Below are 16,604 nucleotides of genomic sequence, written 5' to 3'. Positions count from 1 at the left end.
ATCCACCACTTAATTAGTATATTAAAATAAAATTGCTGCAAATCACAACTTTGCAAAACTGGAGCTGCCTCCAATTCAGTGGACCATGCTTTGGGCCTTTGAAAAGGTCTTGAACTTCTCATATCGGTACCATTCACTGCAAAACATCCCGTGTATACTGTATCAGTAGGCGATGGTTGCCAGATGTCTGAATTTGAGTGGGACAGTCCCGAGTTCAGCAGACAAATTCTGAATCCTGCATTGCCTTTTCAAATCCTGATTGAACAAAAATTGTATGTTGAAAAAAAATCTCAAATCAACTTTTATATTGAATATCTAATTAAATAAGCTTGCTAAATTTTTGTCAGCCTGGAGTACCACATTTTATAAATAACATTTCTAACTGTTAACTGAATCTGAGTGTTTGAATCGTGCGTGTTCATGTGTGTTCGTGTATATTGTGTGCTCATGTCTTAATACGTTTCTCATGCTCATCATGTTTGTGTGTAATTTATTTTGTAATTGAAGTGATAATTATTGTGTGACTACTTTATATATGTTTTCTTCTATATATTGTAAAAAGAACATACAAAACAAAGAAAAAGCTTTGGGGATCCACCCCGTGTATTTGAAGGAAGTTGGTCAATGAATAGGTCTTTACAGACGTGTGTTGAAAACAGAACAGAATTGTATGAGAAAATCACTGACATATATAGCTGTTAGAGGAGAAGTCATATAATGCAGAGATGGAATTCTGGGAAATGGAAATGACTTCAGGTTTTGCAGGCTACAGCACTTACTGTACTTTGTCACTCCATTGTGGTGTTTTTCAATAGCTATCATTGAACACCAGGCAGAGAAGGGTAATACTCTGAAGATCTGTCCTCAATAATCACTTTTAAAGTTCAAAATTATTGTTAGCGCCCCCAGTTTATTCTTATTTATCTGTATAACTAGAAATCAGGAGACACCTGGTCTCATTAGCAGTCTTTTTTAGCAATAACTGGGTAAATGCATTCAATTTCAGATACCCTCATTAAAGTCCAGATTATCCTTCCAGACACTCATCTTGTTTCAGGATCATAGGAAGCTTTGGCAGACGTGAATGCATGTCAGCCACTACAGGCCATGCTAAGAGGCCTGATACCATTTTTTTTGGTTGTGATTATGGAGACAAGTTGATGAAGAAGTTTCCACTGTTATAACAATCTTTTGGAAAAGAAGCATTTTCTAAATATTGGAAAATTAAAATTGACTTCATGGTAAGCCAAAAGTAGCCCTGTCTTTTATTGTGTCAAAGTACCCTTCAGTAAAGATGCTGTTTGCAATTTGATGTTCACTTGTTGTCCAAATCTGAATGACAGCATGGCATTTTAAAGACATGTGGTAATAACTTTCCAATTTCTGTCATTCTCCTAGTGTCCTCATTGACTTGTTATCAGTGCTCATTTCTTTCTGCTCCATGCTATGAAACAGAGACAACTTGCAGTTCACTGGAAACAGCTTGTCAGAGTGCAGCAACCACATCCTATATAGGTAAAAAAAAGTAAAACAAAAAAAAAAAAAACAATAAGAATAAAATTATAATCAGTTAAGAAAATCAATGAAATGGCAGTTGGACCTGACATTATATACAGTATTCACAGTGTCTGAGTATTTTCATGTTCAAAGACTAGATTGTTAATATTGATTTGAATGCAGTAGAGCAGCAGTGACTTTTAAACTGGCAGCACACAGGTAGTTCCCTTTCTCTTTATTGTACAAAAATATAAGGCATAGACCAGATCTTCAATTAGGATATACAGTAAATGTGAAAAAATGGAAGTGGGCACACAAGCTCAAGCCATTTCCTTTGACACACATTCTATGTATTATACATTAATGAAGGTCACTCAGAATTTTCTCTCTTGCTTTCCAGTACTCTTTTCATTGATGAAAATGAAATAAATGAAAAAACAATTGAACTTATTAATGTCATAGTGTCAGGAGAAACATTAAATATTTTCAGTAAATTTAATTCGTCTTTTATGTTCCCAAGCACACTGAAATGCAACAATAACAAAAAAAAAAATGAAAAGAAAAAGAACAAATTAAATATTAACAACACTATAACATTTATCCAACATTTAAGAGAATTACAGCTATAGTAAATATGAATCCATTACAATACAGCACTCCAAATAAGTAATATTGCTTGAGGAAGAATGCTCTTTTGATCAAGTTTTAAAATGTCATTCTGTCCTGCCACCAGCCAGAGGCAAAGAGAAAGGAAAAAAAGCTTCTGACATGAATAGCTGTGATTCCGAAAGATTTTTCTGCCTTCTTACATTAATAGACTTTAAATGCTTTTAATCACCAAACGTTTTTGTTTTCCCTAATAATGGCTAATCACTGTATTCTCCACTCTCTGAGAAGCTTACATTCTGAATGTGAACCACTGCCATTTCATTCTTTGATGTAGTTGATAAATAAAGCTACTATTGCACACTTACTAAAAAAAATGTAACCTTCTGCAACCTTTCTACAGAAAATATGATACTTATGTTAATGTTCTAAAAATATACATTTAGCTAGAATTGTGTGTTAAATGTACCTGTCTTCGTATTTTTTTACAGGGAGGTATACTTTTAATGAAATTACGAAAAACTGCTCAACTCCAGCTGATTGTGGTGAAGTGTCTGTGCATGTACTTGGATCACGGATCACTGCCAACATTGAGTGCTGTAGCACAAGTTACTGCAACACTGGCTATGCTCCAGGTAACATTAAGTTATGCCCTCCACCAGGGCTTTTATTTTGTGTACTTTGTCGTGTCTAGGTTTATGCTGCATCCATTCATAAATCTCAGAAGTCGTATATCGGAGCTGGGAATGACATCACAAAAATGTTGACTGAATTCCAGTAAAAATATGGAAAACCAATATGGATTCATCCAGGAAAAGCTTTGTTCTGCTTGCTTCTTTGGAATAAATGCCAATTGATAGCAACATATTATGTGGTATTATTTGCATTCAAACATTGTAGCAACATGTCCACAGGTAGAAGTTGGACAGTTCTGTGTGTGCATCTGTTTTATTGAGACACAAACAGACATTACAGCTTTCACTAAAGTTTGGGTTGCATGTCATCATTCTCGATTGACGAATATGAGTCAGACAAATTTGGACTTCACAGATCAGGCCAAAGTTTCTGAATTTCAAATACTACTTGTGTGGGTCTTCCATCTGAAGATTCCGACTAGAAATTTAGATATTTCCAACTTCCAAGTTCAAGTGGAATGCAGCATTAGTGTGGACAGCACTGGGTAACACTACTGCTTCACAGATCCATCATTCTGAAATTAAATCCTGTACCTGGGTGTTCCCCATGTTCAGGTTCTCCCCATGTATGTGTGTGGGTTCCTCCATGTACTCTAGTTTACCTTCCAAATTTAACACTTTAAATTAGACCACACAAGATCCAGTCTAGAGGGTTCTCCTGTTTTGTACTCAGTGCTGCCATTCGTGACAGATTGGCAACAATGCATGTGAACTGGACTGAATGAGTTTGCCGATGTTATGCTATTGCAGCACAGTGAATGATGCTTCTGTATGACAAGAGGAGGAGTGCCATTTAGACATTTAGATAAATGCAAGGGCAACTGATCTATCCCTAAAACAGAAAAAAAAAAAATTCAGGTTCCTTTTAAAGGTTAACATTGACAGAGCCTCAGCCAGATCTAGAGAGAAGGAGTTCAATGTAGTAGAGACTACAAGGCTAATGGCTGTTCCCCAAGATTTGCATCATGAGGCTTTACAACACTGAGAAAGTCTACATCAGAAGATTTAGGATGTCAGGCAGCTTAGAGCAGGAGAAGAAGACAAGTCAAAGGTGCTGAATTGACAGATTGGTAAGTCAGTGGAAACATTTCAAGGATTATTCAGCATTAGACATTAAGGAAGTGTAATGAGGACATTGTGAGGTAATGTTTTCATTAAATTTCATCCTTGTCAGTACACTCGCAGTATTGTTTTTAACATGCTAATCTGTCATGCTGAAAGACCAAAAGGATTTTATTGTCTTGCAGAATCAAACTGTCTCCTCTGTTTTACACACAGCTTACACTAACAGCACTCCAAATGGCCTGAAATGCTGTGCTGATGAACATTGCCAGATTACCATGCAATGCCTTGGAATTGAAGATACTTGCCTATTTAATCAGTGTAAGTAAAATCCAAAATGGCCCTCTCTTAAAGAATAATCTATTTTCTCTTTTAAAATAGTGAAGTCTTCTAATTTGTACCTATATGCACTGCCCCTTAGCTGTCACATTTTTGCTTTGACAGACACTTTCACATTTCAAGGTCATTGCTTTCATATCTCTCACCACTTGCTGAAGCCTAAACAGGTTCCGTTATGTATGAGTGACCTTCCATTACAATTAGGTATATCTAAGGTAGTGGTGTTGCACAGAATCCATGGAATAATAATGGAGGTTGGGGCCCTTCTCTGAAAAAAAGTATTTACAACAAAACCCCAATTTAATGTTAGCATATTTAGAATTTTCACTAATTTATCATATGTTTAGATGCTGTTGTTGACATAAAAAGCTGTTGTCTAAAGAAGTGCGAGTGTTTTAAGGCACAAACAGTTTTTCACACGGTTTCTAAAAGTGACTCATCCTGATTTTTGCCACATATCTGTTTTTTTCTTCTTTTTTGATTATTCAGATCTGTTTTCCAACTGACCTATATCTGTCTATCCAGAATGTGTTTCACAAGCAAAAAATGAATAAAACAATTTTGTCAGACAGATACAAACTCAAAGATGCTGGTTGCTGCTCAGTCTCACATAATTTCCGTTCAGGTTCATGCAAATTCGTGAGACCATGATAGCAAGGAAGAGAATCAAGAAACAAAAGACCAGGAGCCTCATGCATAACGCCGTGTGTAGAATTAACACTATAACATGGCGTGCGGACAAAAGCGGAAATGTGCTTATGCACAAAAAATCCAGATGCATAAATCTGTACGAACGCCAACTTCCATGTTCTTCCGCTCCATTAATCCTGGTCAGCGTAAAAAGTAACGCACGTGCACACGCCAGCTGTCTCGCCCTGTCTCCTCCAGAATTACGCCTCTTTTAATATGCAAATCAATATAAACAACCCTTCAGCTCAGCCTTCTGTGAAAAGACAATGGCAAAAGCACGAGGGAAAATAGAAGAATTTCAGCAAATACCAAGTGGAGGCAAGGAAAAACATACTATTTGTTGGTTCAAACAGTGGTATAAACAACAAAAGGAAGTTGATCGAGTGACATAGCATGTCAGAGAAACTCGAAAGCTCAAGTTCACAAAGTCACACAGTGCCCGAAATAAAAAAGAAGCTGCCTGAAATAGAGAAACAACTAAAGAATTTCTTCTTGTTGTACAGGAATAGTTGACATTCGCAGTAGAGTGCCCATAGAAACACTTGGAAGGTAAATTTCAAATCCAAACCTTTAATTTGCAGATATAGTTGCACATATGACAGTGAAGGTGTGTGTGTCGTTGCTTCACCTGATGCACACTATTTCTAAGGAACTCTCTAACTTTGTGAAGTGCAAATACTTAAACAGACAGTGAAAACAACCATGCTTTCTCTTTCTTCCTGCTACCCACAGAGCTTCGCTCAGTGGAAGACAACATCTAAGTTCGTCCTCCTGATGACTGAACTCCGCCTCTCAGACACTGCCGTCCCCAAATATGTGGTGCATATTTGCTTCTTGAAGGGTGGAATTCTTAGGGTTCAGTAGTCATATCGTTGGAGTCGTCTTGAATTTCAGGTAGAGGAATCAGACGCGCTACAGGTCTTGTTAATATTTGGTCCTTGATTTTAACGTCTGCCGATCTAAACTGTCCATCTGGCCCAGGAAGCACCTTGATGACTCTTCCAATTAGCCAGCATGATCTAGGAGTTGGTGGTCAGTCAGCAACACTACATTACCTACTGATTAGTTCTTGTTTGAAGCATGCCACTTATCCCTTCTCTGAAGGTCTGGTAAATAATAGCTTACAAATTTAGACCAGAAATGATCGGCTAAACTCAGGCTATTTCTCCACTTTCTTTTGCCCTTTAATTCTGTTTCTGAATACAAAACTTGTTAGAGAGAACTTTCAGGCTGCCCCATAAGAAGAAGATTTGGTGTGATTGGGTCCTGATCAGCAACGTTACTGGATACATATCCTAATGGCTTGCTGTTTAAGATTCCTTCAGTCTCTGTCAAGACTGTCCTAAGCACTTCTTCAGTGACAGTCTGGGATCTTACTGAAATATGCAATGCATTTTTCACTGATTGTATCTCCCTTTCCCATGTTACTTCAAAGTGGGGTGTACCTGGTGGATTAAAACGGAATGTGATCTTCTGCTTAGCCAGTTGTTCTTGTAGTTCAGGACTAAGCTCGGCAAAGGCTCTTTGCAATTCTTTATCTCCTCCATGGAAATTGGTACCCTGGTCTGACAGAAGCTCATATGGTGTCATCGAGCAATTAATCTTCTCAAGGCCATCAGAAAGGAATCTGTGTTGATTCCTGTAATGATATCAAGATGAACAAATCTAGTGGTGAGACATTTAAATATAATTCCCCACCTCTTCTCTTTGCGTCTTCCCATCTTTACTTGAAATGGGCCAAAGCAGTCCATACCTGTACTAAAGAAAGGGGGTTTGTAAAGACGTAAGCACACTGGAGGCAAATCTGGCATTTTTGGTATGACTGGTTTAGCCGTCCACTTACGGCATTCTAAACAGTGGTACTGATGTTTGCGGATAGCCTCACACCCTCGAAGAATCCATATACTCCTTCAAATATCTGCAAAAACTCTCTCTGGACCTGGATGACACAGTTTATTGTCATATTCCTTAATTAACAGCTTAGTGGAGGGATGCTGGGGATCTAGTACTATGGGGTGCTTTGTGGATATCTCCACATTCTTAAGTTGCCGCAGACGTCCTCTAACTCTAATGAGATCATTAGATTTGTCAAACTCAGGGGCGAGAGTGAGCAGACAACTGGTAGGCGGAACTGATTTTCCGGCCTTTAGTAAATGGTATTCTTCAGGGAAGCTGTCCTGTTGAGCTGTCTGGAAAATCCACAACTCAGCATTTTGATATTCTTTAGCAGTTGGTTTCTTATTTATATCTGCCTCCCTGTGTCCTGCCTGGGTCATAGCTTCTACTAGTTCTGTCCATGTCTTGTATTTGTAGGCATCTGCAGTGGTATAAGTTACATTAATTCCACAAAAGACACCTTTCTGATGCTCTGTTACATCTTCTGCTAAGTCTACTGCTGGTGTTGATGGCCATTCTTTGGATTAATGTAATAGAAAAGATGGACCTTGTGACCATCGATTAGGTTCTATCAGTTCTGCCAAAGTCTTACCCTTTGGTAACGTCATCAGCTGGGTCATTGGGAGAGTTCACATAACACCATGAATAACGATCTGTAAGGTCTTGTATCTCTGCCACTCTAGTACCAACAAAAACTTCAAAACGACAAGAATCTGATTTTAGCCAGAACAGCACAGTAGTGGAATCAGACCAGAGAGTGATTTGTGTTATCTGTAAAGTCAGCTCATTGGTAAGTAACTTTGCTAACTGGGCACCATTTAAAGCTGCACAACGCTCCAATCTGGGAACAGTATTTCGCTTCCTTAGAGCATTCTTTGATCTTGCCATGACAAAGGCGAGTTGCACATTGCCATGGTTATCTTCTGTACGCAGGTAGCCTGAGCCATATGCGTGTTCTGAGGCATCACAGAAAATGTGGACTTCTCTTTTATTATCAGACTGATCCGTGTCTGGTGTTGTATAGCACCTGGGAAATGTAAGACTACATAGAAGGTGGAGCTCATTCTGCCACTCATTCCAAGCTCTGAGCAAGTCTTCTGGTAACTGGGGATCATCCCATTCTCTCTGCTTGTCCCACAGCCTTTGGACCAGTACCTTTGCTCGAATGGTAAATGGAAGTAGAAATCCAAGAGGATCATACTGACTAGCTGGTACTCTGTAGATATTATGCATGGTCGGTGCTTCTTGCTGTACTTGGCGATATTTATATCCAAGTTTATATGATGAACAATGCCACCATAATCCTAGTGTAGGTTCTTAAATGTCAGTTTTTGTTCTGAGACAACCACAATTCCGTATTGTCTGACCGAGCTTCTTTTGGAAGATGTCCTATGGTACTGGAGCTGTTACTGGCCCACTGACGTATTTCAAACCCACCTGAAGCCAAAAGGTTTGTCATCTTGTTGTCTTGCTTCCTGGGTAGATGACAGGCTTTGTAGAAAGTTATCAACGTAAAAACTTCTTTGTACAGATAGTCTCACATCATCATTGGGTTCACTGTTGTCTATGATGTGTTGGTGGAGCTCAAAAAAAGCGCAACAGGGCTGCAGGTGGTGCCAAAGGAAAGAACCTTCCATTCATACACATCAGGACAGCTGTCTCAATTCATATTACGCCAGACAAAACAGAGTAGATGTGTGTCATCAGGCAGGAGACGTACCTGGTGGAACATGCCTTTGATATCTCCACTAATAGCTGTACTATGTTCTCGGAAATGAAGAAATACTCCTAAAAGAGATGGGCCTAGTGTAGGTCCAGTAAGTAAGTGCTCATTTAGATTAAGGCCCTTGTACTGAAATGAACAGTTAAAAACTACTCGGTTTTTTCCATTATGACTAACCATGTTATGTGGAATAAACCATGATTCTCCATCCCTGCTCAGTTCTTCTGAGGTCAGTTTGGTTACATATCCAGCTGCTACCAACTTTCCGATTTCCTCATTATAGACAGTAGCTTGCTCTGGATCCCTAATCAATTTTCTTTCAGTATTCCTAAGACTTGGCATTACAACTTCTAGAGTAGCTTTGAATTGAGGCATTGATCCTTTGCGTAGCAAGGGTGTTGCATAGTGGCTAACTCCATTCACCACAACTGTCTGTGTTTTTAATTGAAGAAGATCCCGACATTTCTGGTCTACTTTAGACCTTGTCACTGTTTTCTCATTCCTATGAGGGAGAGTGTCAGCCAACCAAAGTTTTTCTACATTCTTAAACAGTTCAAACATTGAAGGACTAAGGGTTGTTAAGAAACACTGTTGCGTACTAATCTGATATTGGAGGGCTTTGGCTGGACCCTGAAGTGTCCACCCCAATTTTGTTCTGATAGCTGGGCCAAGTCGTACTGGTTCAATGGGGATAATTAAGTGGGAGTTATGAGCACCAATAAGGAGGAGAGGACATGCTTTATGGATTGGCTGGAGGGGTAGGTCATTAAGGTGATGATATTTCTGTTGCAATGCAGCCACAGGGTAGGAGTGTTCTGACAAGCTTAGATGATCAGCAGTGAAAGCTCTCTGAATATGGTATCTCTTATGAGGCTGGGATGCAGGAGATATGTTGAAAGAAACTGAAGCACCCTGTAGTTCTTTGATGCCCTGCCTAATAGTTTTCAAAGACAAAACTTCTTCTTTCCCTTGGAGACCCAATTTCTGAACAGCAGCTGGGAGCAAAATTGTTCTCTCTGATCCGTCGTCAAGCACTGCAAAGGTGTCTAAAGTTTGATTCTTGTGTCGAAGTAAAACTCTGATTACTTTGAAGAGTACTCAATCAGGTGAGCCTGGACGATCAAGGTAGGCTTTACTGGTACTGGAGATGCTTCTTCCTTTAATGGTTTACTGTTAACCTCATGAAGCACTTTAAGGTGATTTCCTTTGCACAAATTGTGAGATCTTTTTAGGGTGCACTGTGCAGTCTGATGAGATCTGCCACATTTCCAACAGCACTAGTTTGTCCTAATCCAATGTATCATTTGTTATTTATTTAATTTCTGGAAAGTTGGACACTGACCCAGATAATGATCAGAGGACTCACAATAAGGGCAGTACTTTGGTTTCTGGTCAGGCTTCTCTATTGGCATTTGTTTTGCCGGTAACTCTGGTTTGTGGGTTCCTGGTGATTGCTCAGTACCATGAAGGACAGTGGTTGTTCTGAGTTTATTCTTTGGGTCTTTACACCATTCAGTCTTTTGTGCTGTCCGATATTGCAGAGTCTTTATTCTGGGTTGACTTTCACCTTCCTGGCACCAGGATTCAAATTTAAGCCACTTGGCAAGGTCTAGTAAGGTGTATGAGGTACCAGGCTTGTGAAACAGCTGTCTACGGAATGATTCCCTCATGTCTGGTGGTAGCTTCGTGAGAAGACATGCTACATGGGAGCCACAGGACAGTTTAGCCTCACCTTCTGGACCTAGGGATTTAAGTAAACCAACCAATGATTGGATATGAAGTGCAAACTGTTCAAGTCCTACTGGATCACCTGGTTGGATATTAGGGAAATCCATTACAGTTGCTATCTTCTTAAGAGCTAGTTGGTGAGGTCTTCCAAACTTCTCAGCCAGTGCAGCCATAGTGTCCAAATATGGGGTTAATGAATGAAGGTAAGCATCTGCCACTAAACGAGCCTCTTCCAGCTTCAAATGATCTACTAGAACTTGATACTTGAAAAGTTCAGTTGCATCATTAGGGAGAAGATTGCCCAATGCTAATTTCAATCTACCAAACTCACTTGGATCACGATGGATAAAATCGGGAATAGTTGGTTTTGGCCCCCTATACTGCATTTCTGTCTTAAATTCTTGCTTATTGCCAGCTTGACTTAAGGGTGTACAATGTTGTGAATGTACTTGAGCTGAATAATTAGGGATCATCAGCTGCTATTCATCTTGCCAGTTGGCAAAGGGTGAAATTTGCATGCCTGTACGTTCCTGCGTTTCCTGGTAGAAACGCTGAAGTGTTGGAGGATTAAAATAGCTTTGGACTGAAGGTGAGGGTTCACTATTGTGCCTTTCATCTAAATACTCCTTATTCATGGCATCAATTTGTTCATTTTGAAGATGGGCAAGAAGACAGCGTGGCATTGGGACTAGTGTAGTCTGTGGTAGTGATTCAGATGCTGCAGCTGTTAATTGTCTGTTGGTAATACGTGGACGTGGCACTGGTGCATTACCTAAAGTCTGATGACTTGGAATTTGAGGAAACATCTGTCTAGGAGCTATTGTGAGTCTCTTCATCTCCTCCTGGGCATCTCTCAATATTTCTATTTGCTTATTCATTGCTTGTTGTGTCTGCCGCAATTGTTGGTTCACCTTCTGAAGTTCGTATACTGCCAGTCAGAACTTCCTTGGCAGGTAATCAGTTTCCCTTATTTGGCTAAGGATGTCTCCTTGTTCAGATCCACTCATCCTATCAACTGTTGTATACCAAGGCTCTTCTTGTGAAATTGGTGAGTCATAGGGTATTGATCCAACTGGATTTCGACTGGTAATAATATATCCATGATAGGATGAGCTAACTCTCTGCTGATTGAGGGGTGTCATCTTGGCAATTCCCTCCACACCAATTGGCCTGATCCCTGCTTGATGTTGTATATTATGTGCTGCGTATGATTCTCGGCTAGGATTATACACTTCATAATCTTCTAAGTAGGCAGGCCGACGGGTGACCCTCTGTGGGCGACCTGAATCACTGCTTGTATGGAACTGAAACATCTGGGCTACTGTAAACACCACATCCGGCTTGAAGGACCACAATGAAATAGAGAAACAACTAAAGGATTTCTTCTGGTTGTACAGGAATAGTTGGCATTCGCAGTAGAGTGTCCATAAAAACACTTGAAAGGTAGATTTCAAATCCAAACTTTTAATTTGCAGATATAGCTGCACATATGACAGTGAAGGTGTGTGTGTTGTTGCTTCACCTGATTCACACTATTTCTAAGGAACTCTCTAACTTTGTGAAGTGCAAATACTTAAACAGACAGTAAAAACAATCATGCTTTCACTTTCTTCCTGCTACCCATAGTGCTTCGCTCAGTGGAAGACAGCATTTAAGTCTGTCCTCGTGATGACTGAACTCCGCCTCTCAGACACTGTCACATATCAAAGTCACCGTGAAAGGCGAATCATAGCCCACCGTCTGAGTGTCATATGAAAGCTTATTAGGGTATAGAGAAAAAAAAAAGGCACACAGAGGAAAAAAAGCACAAAATGTCAACTTTGATCTCTACATTTCCACTTTAATCAAGTAGTTTATTTTGTCATTAAAGTAGAACATCATAAACTTCATCTTAAATCATTTAATTTACTAGTTTCTCAAATCCCATCGTAACTACAGTAGCACGTTAAATGATTCGTTTTGCATTTCTTCTATGTGCTCTACAGTATGTGTGTGAATCACTATGTGCTTCTGGGTTTTCTCTTCCTTCGACAGGACACAGAATCCATTACATTCATAATATTACAGCGCTCTGAATAATTAAAATACTGAGATGTATACGTGATATCATTTTCATGATGATAGGAGTTAAAGCATGTTATTAAATATGGGAACATGGTGATTGTTCATGTCTCACACAAGACGCTTGCTGCGCCATGTGCGACCTTTGATGAAATACTTTATTACAGAAGTACTGTCTCTTTCAAACATACTAACTTCCAATTCCTGTCCTTACTACAGTGAACCCTTGTTTATCACAGTTAATCCGTTCCAGACTCTACCATGATAAATGAATTTTCACAAAGTAGGATTCTTTATTTATAAATCGCATATTTTCGCAGTTAGATTATAGAAAACCTGTTCACGACCTTCTAAATACGTTTTTTAACATTATTAGAGCCCTCTAGACATGAAATAACACCCTTTAGTCACCATTACACTTGTATTACCCAATATATTAGACAAAATAAGAGAACATAAGACATATTAGACGTTACAAATATCATATTATTACTAGGTTCACCCGCCTTTTAAGGCGACCGACTTTTATCCTCAATTTGTGCGCGCTCCATGTGTACATCAGGCATGTAAGTGTACGGAATGAGAACATCAAAGTGCCCATTCATAACATCTCCAGAAAACCTATGTTTTTTTATCCCCTCGAGTGCCTGTCCAAAGTCATACAATGTCAGCCCGAATCTGTACCGCTAAAGACAGAGTTTTATGCACTAAATAAGCTATAGATGGGAATAAGCAAGCACCATCTCCCCTGATATTTACTACGCGGTGAGGCATTTGTACTCCATCAACATTAATTATTTCCAGAGACATGATTTTGTCTATTTTTCCAGCGCATCGCGCACAAAAGCAAGAGAACGATGAGAGCACCAGAACTCTGCTCACATCACGTCACTTCGTACCTCAAGCCACAAAAATAGTAAGTCAGTGATAAGCGGAATACCATTACGCTTTGCACTCACGGGACGGAAGGACAATCCTGACCGCTTTTATATAGTAGATTATTGTACTGTACATTTAATTACATGCACACACAGTTCTTACACACAACCACTAACCTATGAAGGCACGACCTCAGTAGGAGAGTCTTCAGGTGGTGCAGTATCTTCAGCAGGTGCGTTGTTGTCTTCAGTGAAGAAGTACTAGGAGTAGGGAGTGGGTGTCTGGGTGTGCGGCTGAAGAACATCTTGATAGGCATTTGCTGGCGCGGTCTTTTCATATGCGTGAGGAGGCTTTTGTAGGGTATTGCCATCTTTGATCATATCCAAGAGTTTCACCTTCACGTTTAGGAGCCATCGTGGGGCTTAGATAAAAGTTCTCAGAAAGACAACGCGACGACACAGAAAAAATGGCGTCATTTATATTTGTCTGTTGTAGAGGCCACATGCAGTGCAGGTCAAGTTAATGTCATGCACCTCCGAGCTAAGTTGACTGTTCATAGAGGCATGTTTCTCGCGGAGGTGAATCGCCATATGCAGTGTGTAAAACGGTTTGCAAGGGTTATCCCATGGGATCCTTAAAACAATCCTTTACAACTGAGCTTACAGCACAATGAAGTAAGCAGTCTTTAAAAACCAACTTTTCGGTTACAACGCACGACCGCGTGCACCATAGCAAACTGTTTTACACGCTACATACAGCTATTCGCTTCCGTGACAAACATGCGTCTTCTTAGATGCTCCTGCAGGAACACGGAAGACGTTTTCCTGCCCACCAACGCTCCTTTTTCACCGGCCGGCATCTACCCTCGCTCTCTAGGCATTCACACTGCCTGCCCATTTGCCCGGATGCTAAAACTCACCGACCACCCAGTTAGTCCCTTTCATCTGTGGTAAGAGTCCACATGCACGTCTGAGCCACGCGGCGTTTGTTATGCCGCAGGTTCACTATTATGCTGTACTGTATTTTTCTCTCTCCAGAGTTCCATCTTTTCATTCACTTGTTGTTGCATTCTCACACCAACCTGTTTTAGACATCCGTGTCTTTCCAGAAGTGTTTAGCATTCAATAAATAATTATGCATGACATTGACCATGTGTCTACCCAGCGCAGATTGGCGTGAGTAAGCCATTGAATCCCATTCGGGCTGCAAGCCGTGGAATTCCCACTAAATGTGACTGATACGCTCCCACTCATTACGTCCCTACCCTTTGTTCACACCCCCCTTCTACCGTGGTCGGGTATCTTGGTGGATTATATATAGAAAAGCAACCAAAACTGAGGGGTATCCCATGGGGTCCTTAAAACATTCCTTTACAACTGAGGTTAAAACACACTGAAGTAGGCAGTCTTTAAAAACTGAGTTTTCAGTTACGACGCACGCCCGCATGCACCATAGCAAACTGTTTTACAGGCTACATGCAGCAATTCGCATCCGCGACAAACATGCTTCTTCTTAGATGCTCCTGCACTTTGTTCACAACCCCCTCACTACTACCGTGATCGGGTGTCTTGGTTGGATTATATAGAGAAAGGCAGCCAAAACTGCACAGAGCAATGAAAAGTCTAGAGTTCAATCTTTTCATTCACTTTCTGTTGTATCCTCAAACCCTCCCTTTTTAGACAACTCTGTCTTTCCAGAAGTGTTCAACCATCAATAAATAATTATGCGGCGTTTGTTATGGCGCGGGTTCACTATTGTGTTGTATTTTGCTCTCTCCAGAGTTCCATCTTTTCATTCACTTACTGTTGTATTCTCACAGCAACCCGTTTTAGACAACCGTGTCTTTCCAGAAGTGTTTAGCATTCAATAAATAGTTATGCATGACATTGAGAGTGTGTCTACCCGGCGTGGGTTTGCCGTTGAACCCCATTTGGGCTGCAAACCGTGGAATTCCCACTAAGTGCGACTCATACGCTCCCACTGGTTGCGTCCCAAGCCTTTGTACACACCCCCCTCGCACCTCGCTACTACCGTGGTCAGGTATCTTGGTGGATTATACAGTATATAGAACAGCTGCCAACACTCCTCCCGTTCCACACTCCGCGCCGTCCACCCCCATCCCTCCGTCTGGCAGGAGAAGGCGTGAGGACGGTGCGCTAGTTTTCAGTCACGGACGATTGTGTGCTGGTTCGTTCCGTGCGTTGTTACAATGTTGCTTTTCTTGCTAATTTATTACATTACCGATTTTTCAAATGTTAATTTTCTCCCTCTGCTTAAAAATCATTAAAAAACTGGCCTGATTATGCGGCGTATGGTATGCCGCAGGTTGGCTAGTATAGATTATTTAAATGAAGTTAAAATTTTATCTGTATAATATAATAAACATATTTTGCTGCATTTCATCTTAAAAATGATATCATCATCATATGTAAATAAGCTCATTATAAAGTGGCTCAGATTGTGCAATATTATAACTGTAGTGCAAGTTTACAGTGGGGTAATTATACTTATAAGTACAAACAGTTCTACAAGGAGCACTTGATGGACTGATTGAGTACATTTGGAGTTCTTGGGATGAAACTTTTTCTGAACCGCGAGGAAAGGCTCTGAAGCGTTTGACATATGAGAGCAGTTCGATAGACAACATGGCTGAGGCAGCATGTGCTTGATGCTGTATACTTATAGTTATCTTTTCGATCAGCTGCTGTAGAGCTGTGATTCCCCACTCAGATACAGTGATAATAATACTCCAAGTGGTGCAGTGAGAGTAATAAGGAAAAAGATGATCTGTCGTGGCAACCCCTAACGGGAGCAGCTGAAAGAAGAAGAAGGAGGTGCAGCGAGAGTAACAACGCTAAAGCAGTTATGGTATTTAGAATAGTTTGGCCATTCTGTGGACCATTTTATTGTTACAGGTTAATTACAATCAGATGCATTAAACTAATAAACAATATGCAGTTAATTTCAGTGTATTTATAAAGCTGCGTTAGGAATGTGGATCAAAAAAAGAAAGGGTAACCACACTGGAACAGTAGAACTGCTTTGACGCTGGGTGCCGCCAGTCTGCAAAACCGGGCGCAGAACTTTTGTACTCCAGGGTATGAGGTACCATGGAAATGTTCACGCAACGGGAGTACGCAAATTTTTTTTGCGTATGCACCGTTTATACATGAGGCCCCAGACCTGTTGGTTGGAGTGCATTTATCCCTACCAGTATTCTGTACATAAATAACAAAAGGCCCAAAGAACAGGAGATAGGGCTGGTGACAACATTATGGATAGTTTGAATACAAACAGTTGTTTCTAGAGTAGTGTAAATACTATCTGAATGGCTTTGATTACATGATTTGTTTGCTAATCATAGTTTAATAAATAATAAGATAACTGTTACATTCAAGAGAAAACATAGGAATTCAGCTGCAGTGTGA

At 40.2% G+C, this 16,604-nt stretch overlaps 1 protein-coding gene across 1 annotated transcript in view; it reads left to right on the top strand.

Annotated features, from left to right (window-relative positions):
* LOC120541064 (phospholipase A2 inhibitor and Ly6/PLAUR domain-containing protein-like) overlaps positions 1-16,604 on the top strand; it is a 34,837-nt gene that overhangs the window by 11,597 nt on the left and 6,636 nt on the right. The window contains exons 2-4 of the mRNA XM_039772338.1: positions 1,399-1,515; positions 2,595-2,738; positions 4,077-4,181. Coding sequence (XP_039628272.1) covers positions 1,399-1,515; positions 2,595-2,738; positions 4,077-4,181 — 366 coding nt within the window. The remainder of the gene's footprint in view (positions 1-1,398; positions 1,516-2,594; positions 2,739-4,076; positions 4,182-16,604) is intronic.

This window comes from Polypterus senegalus, chromosome 12 (assembly GCF_016835505.1).
Source record: "Polypterus senegalus isolate Bchr_013 chromosome 12, ASM1683550v1, whole genome shotgun sequence".
Taxonomy (NCBI): Eukaryota; Metazoa; Chordata; class Cladistia; order Polypteriformes; family Polypteridae; genus Polypterus; species Polypterus senegalus.
This window is presented reverse-complemented; position numbering and strand designations above follow the sequence as displayed.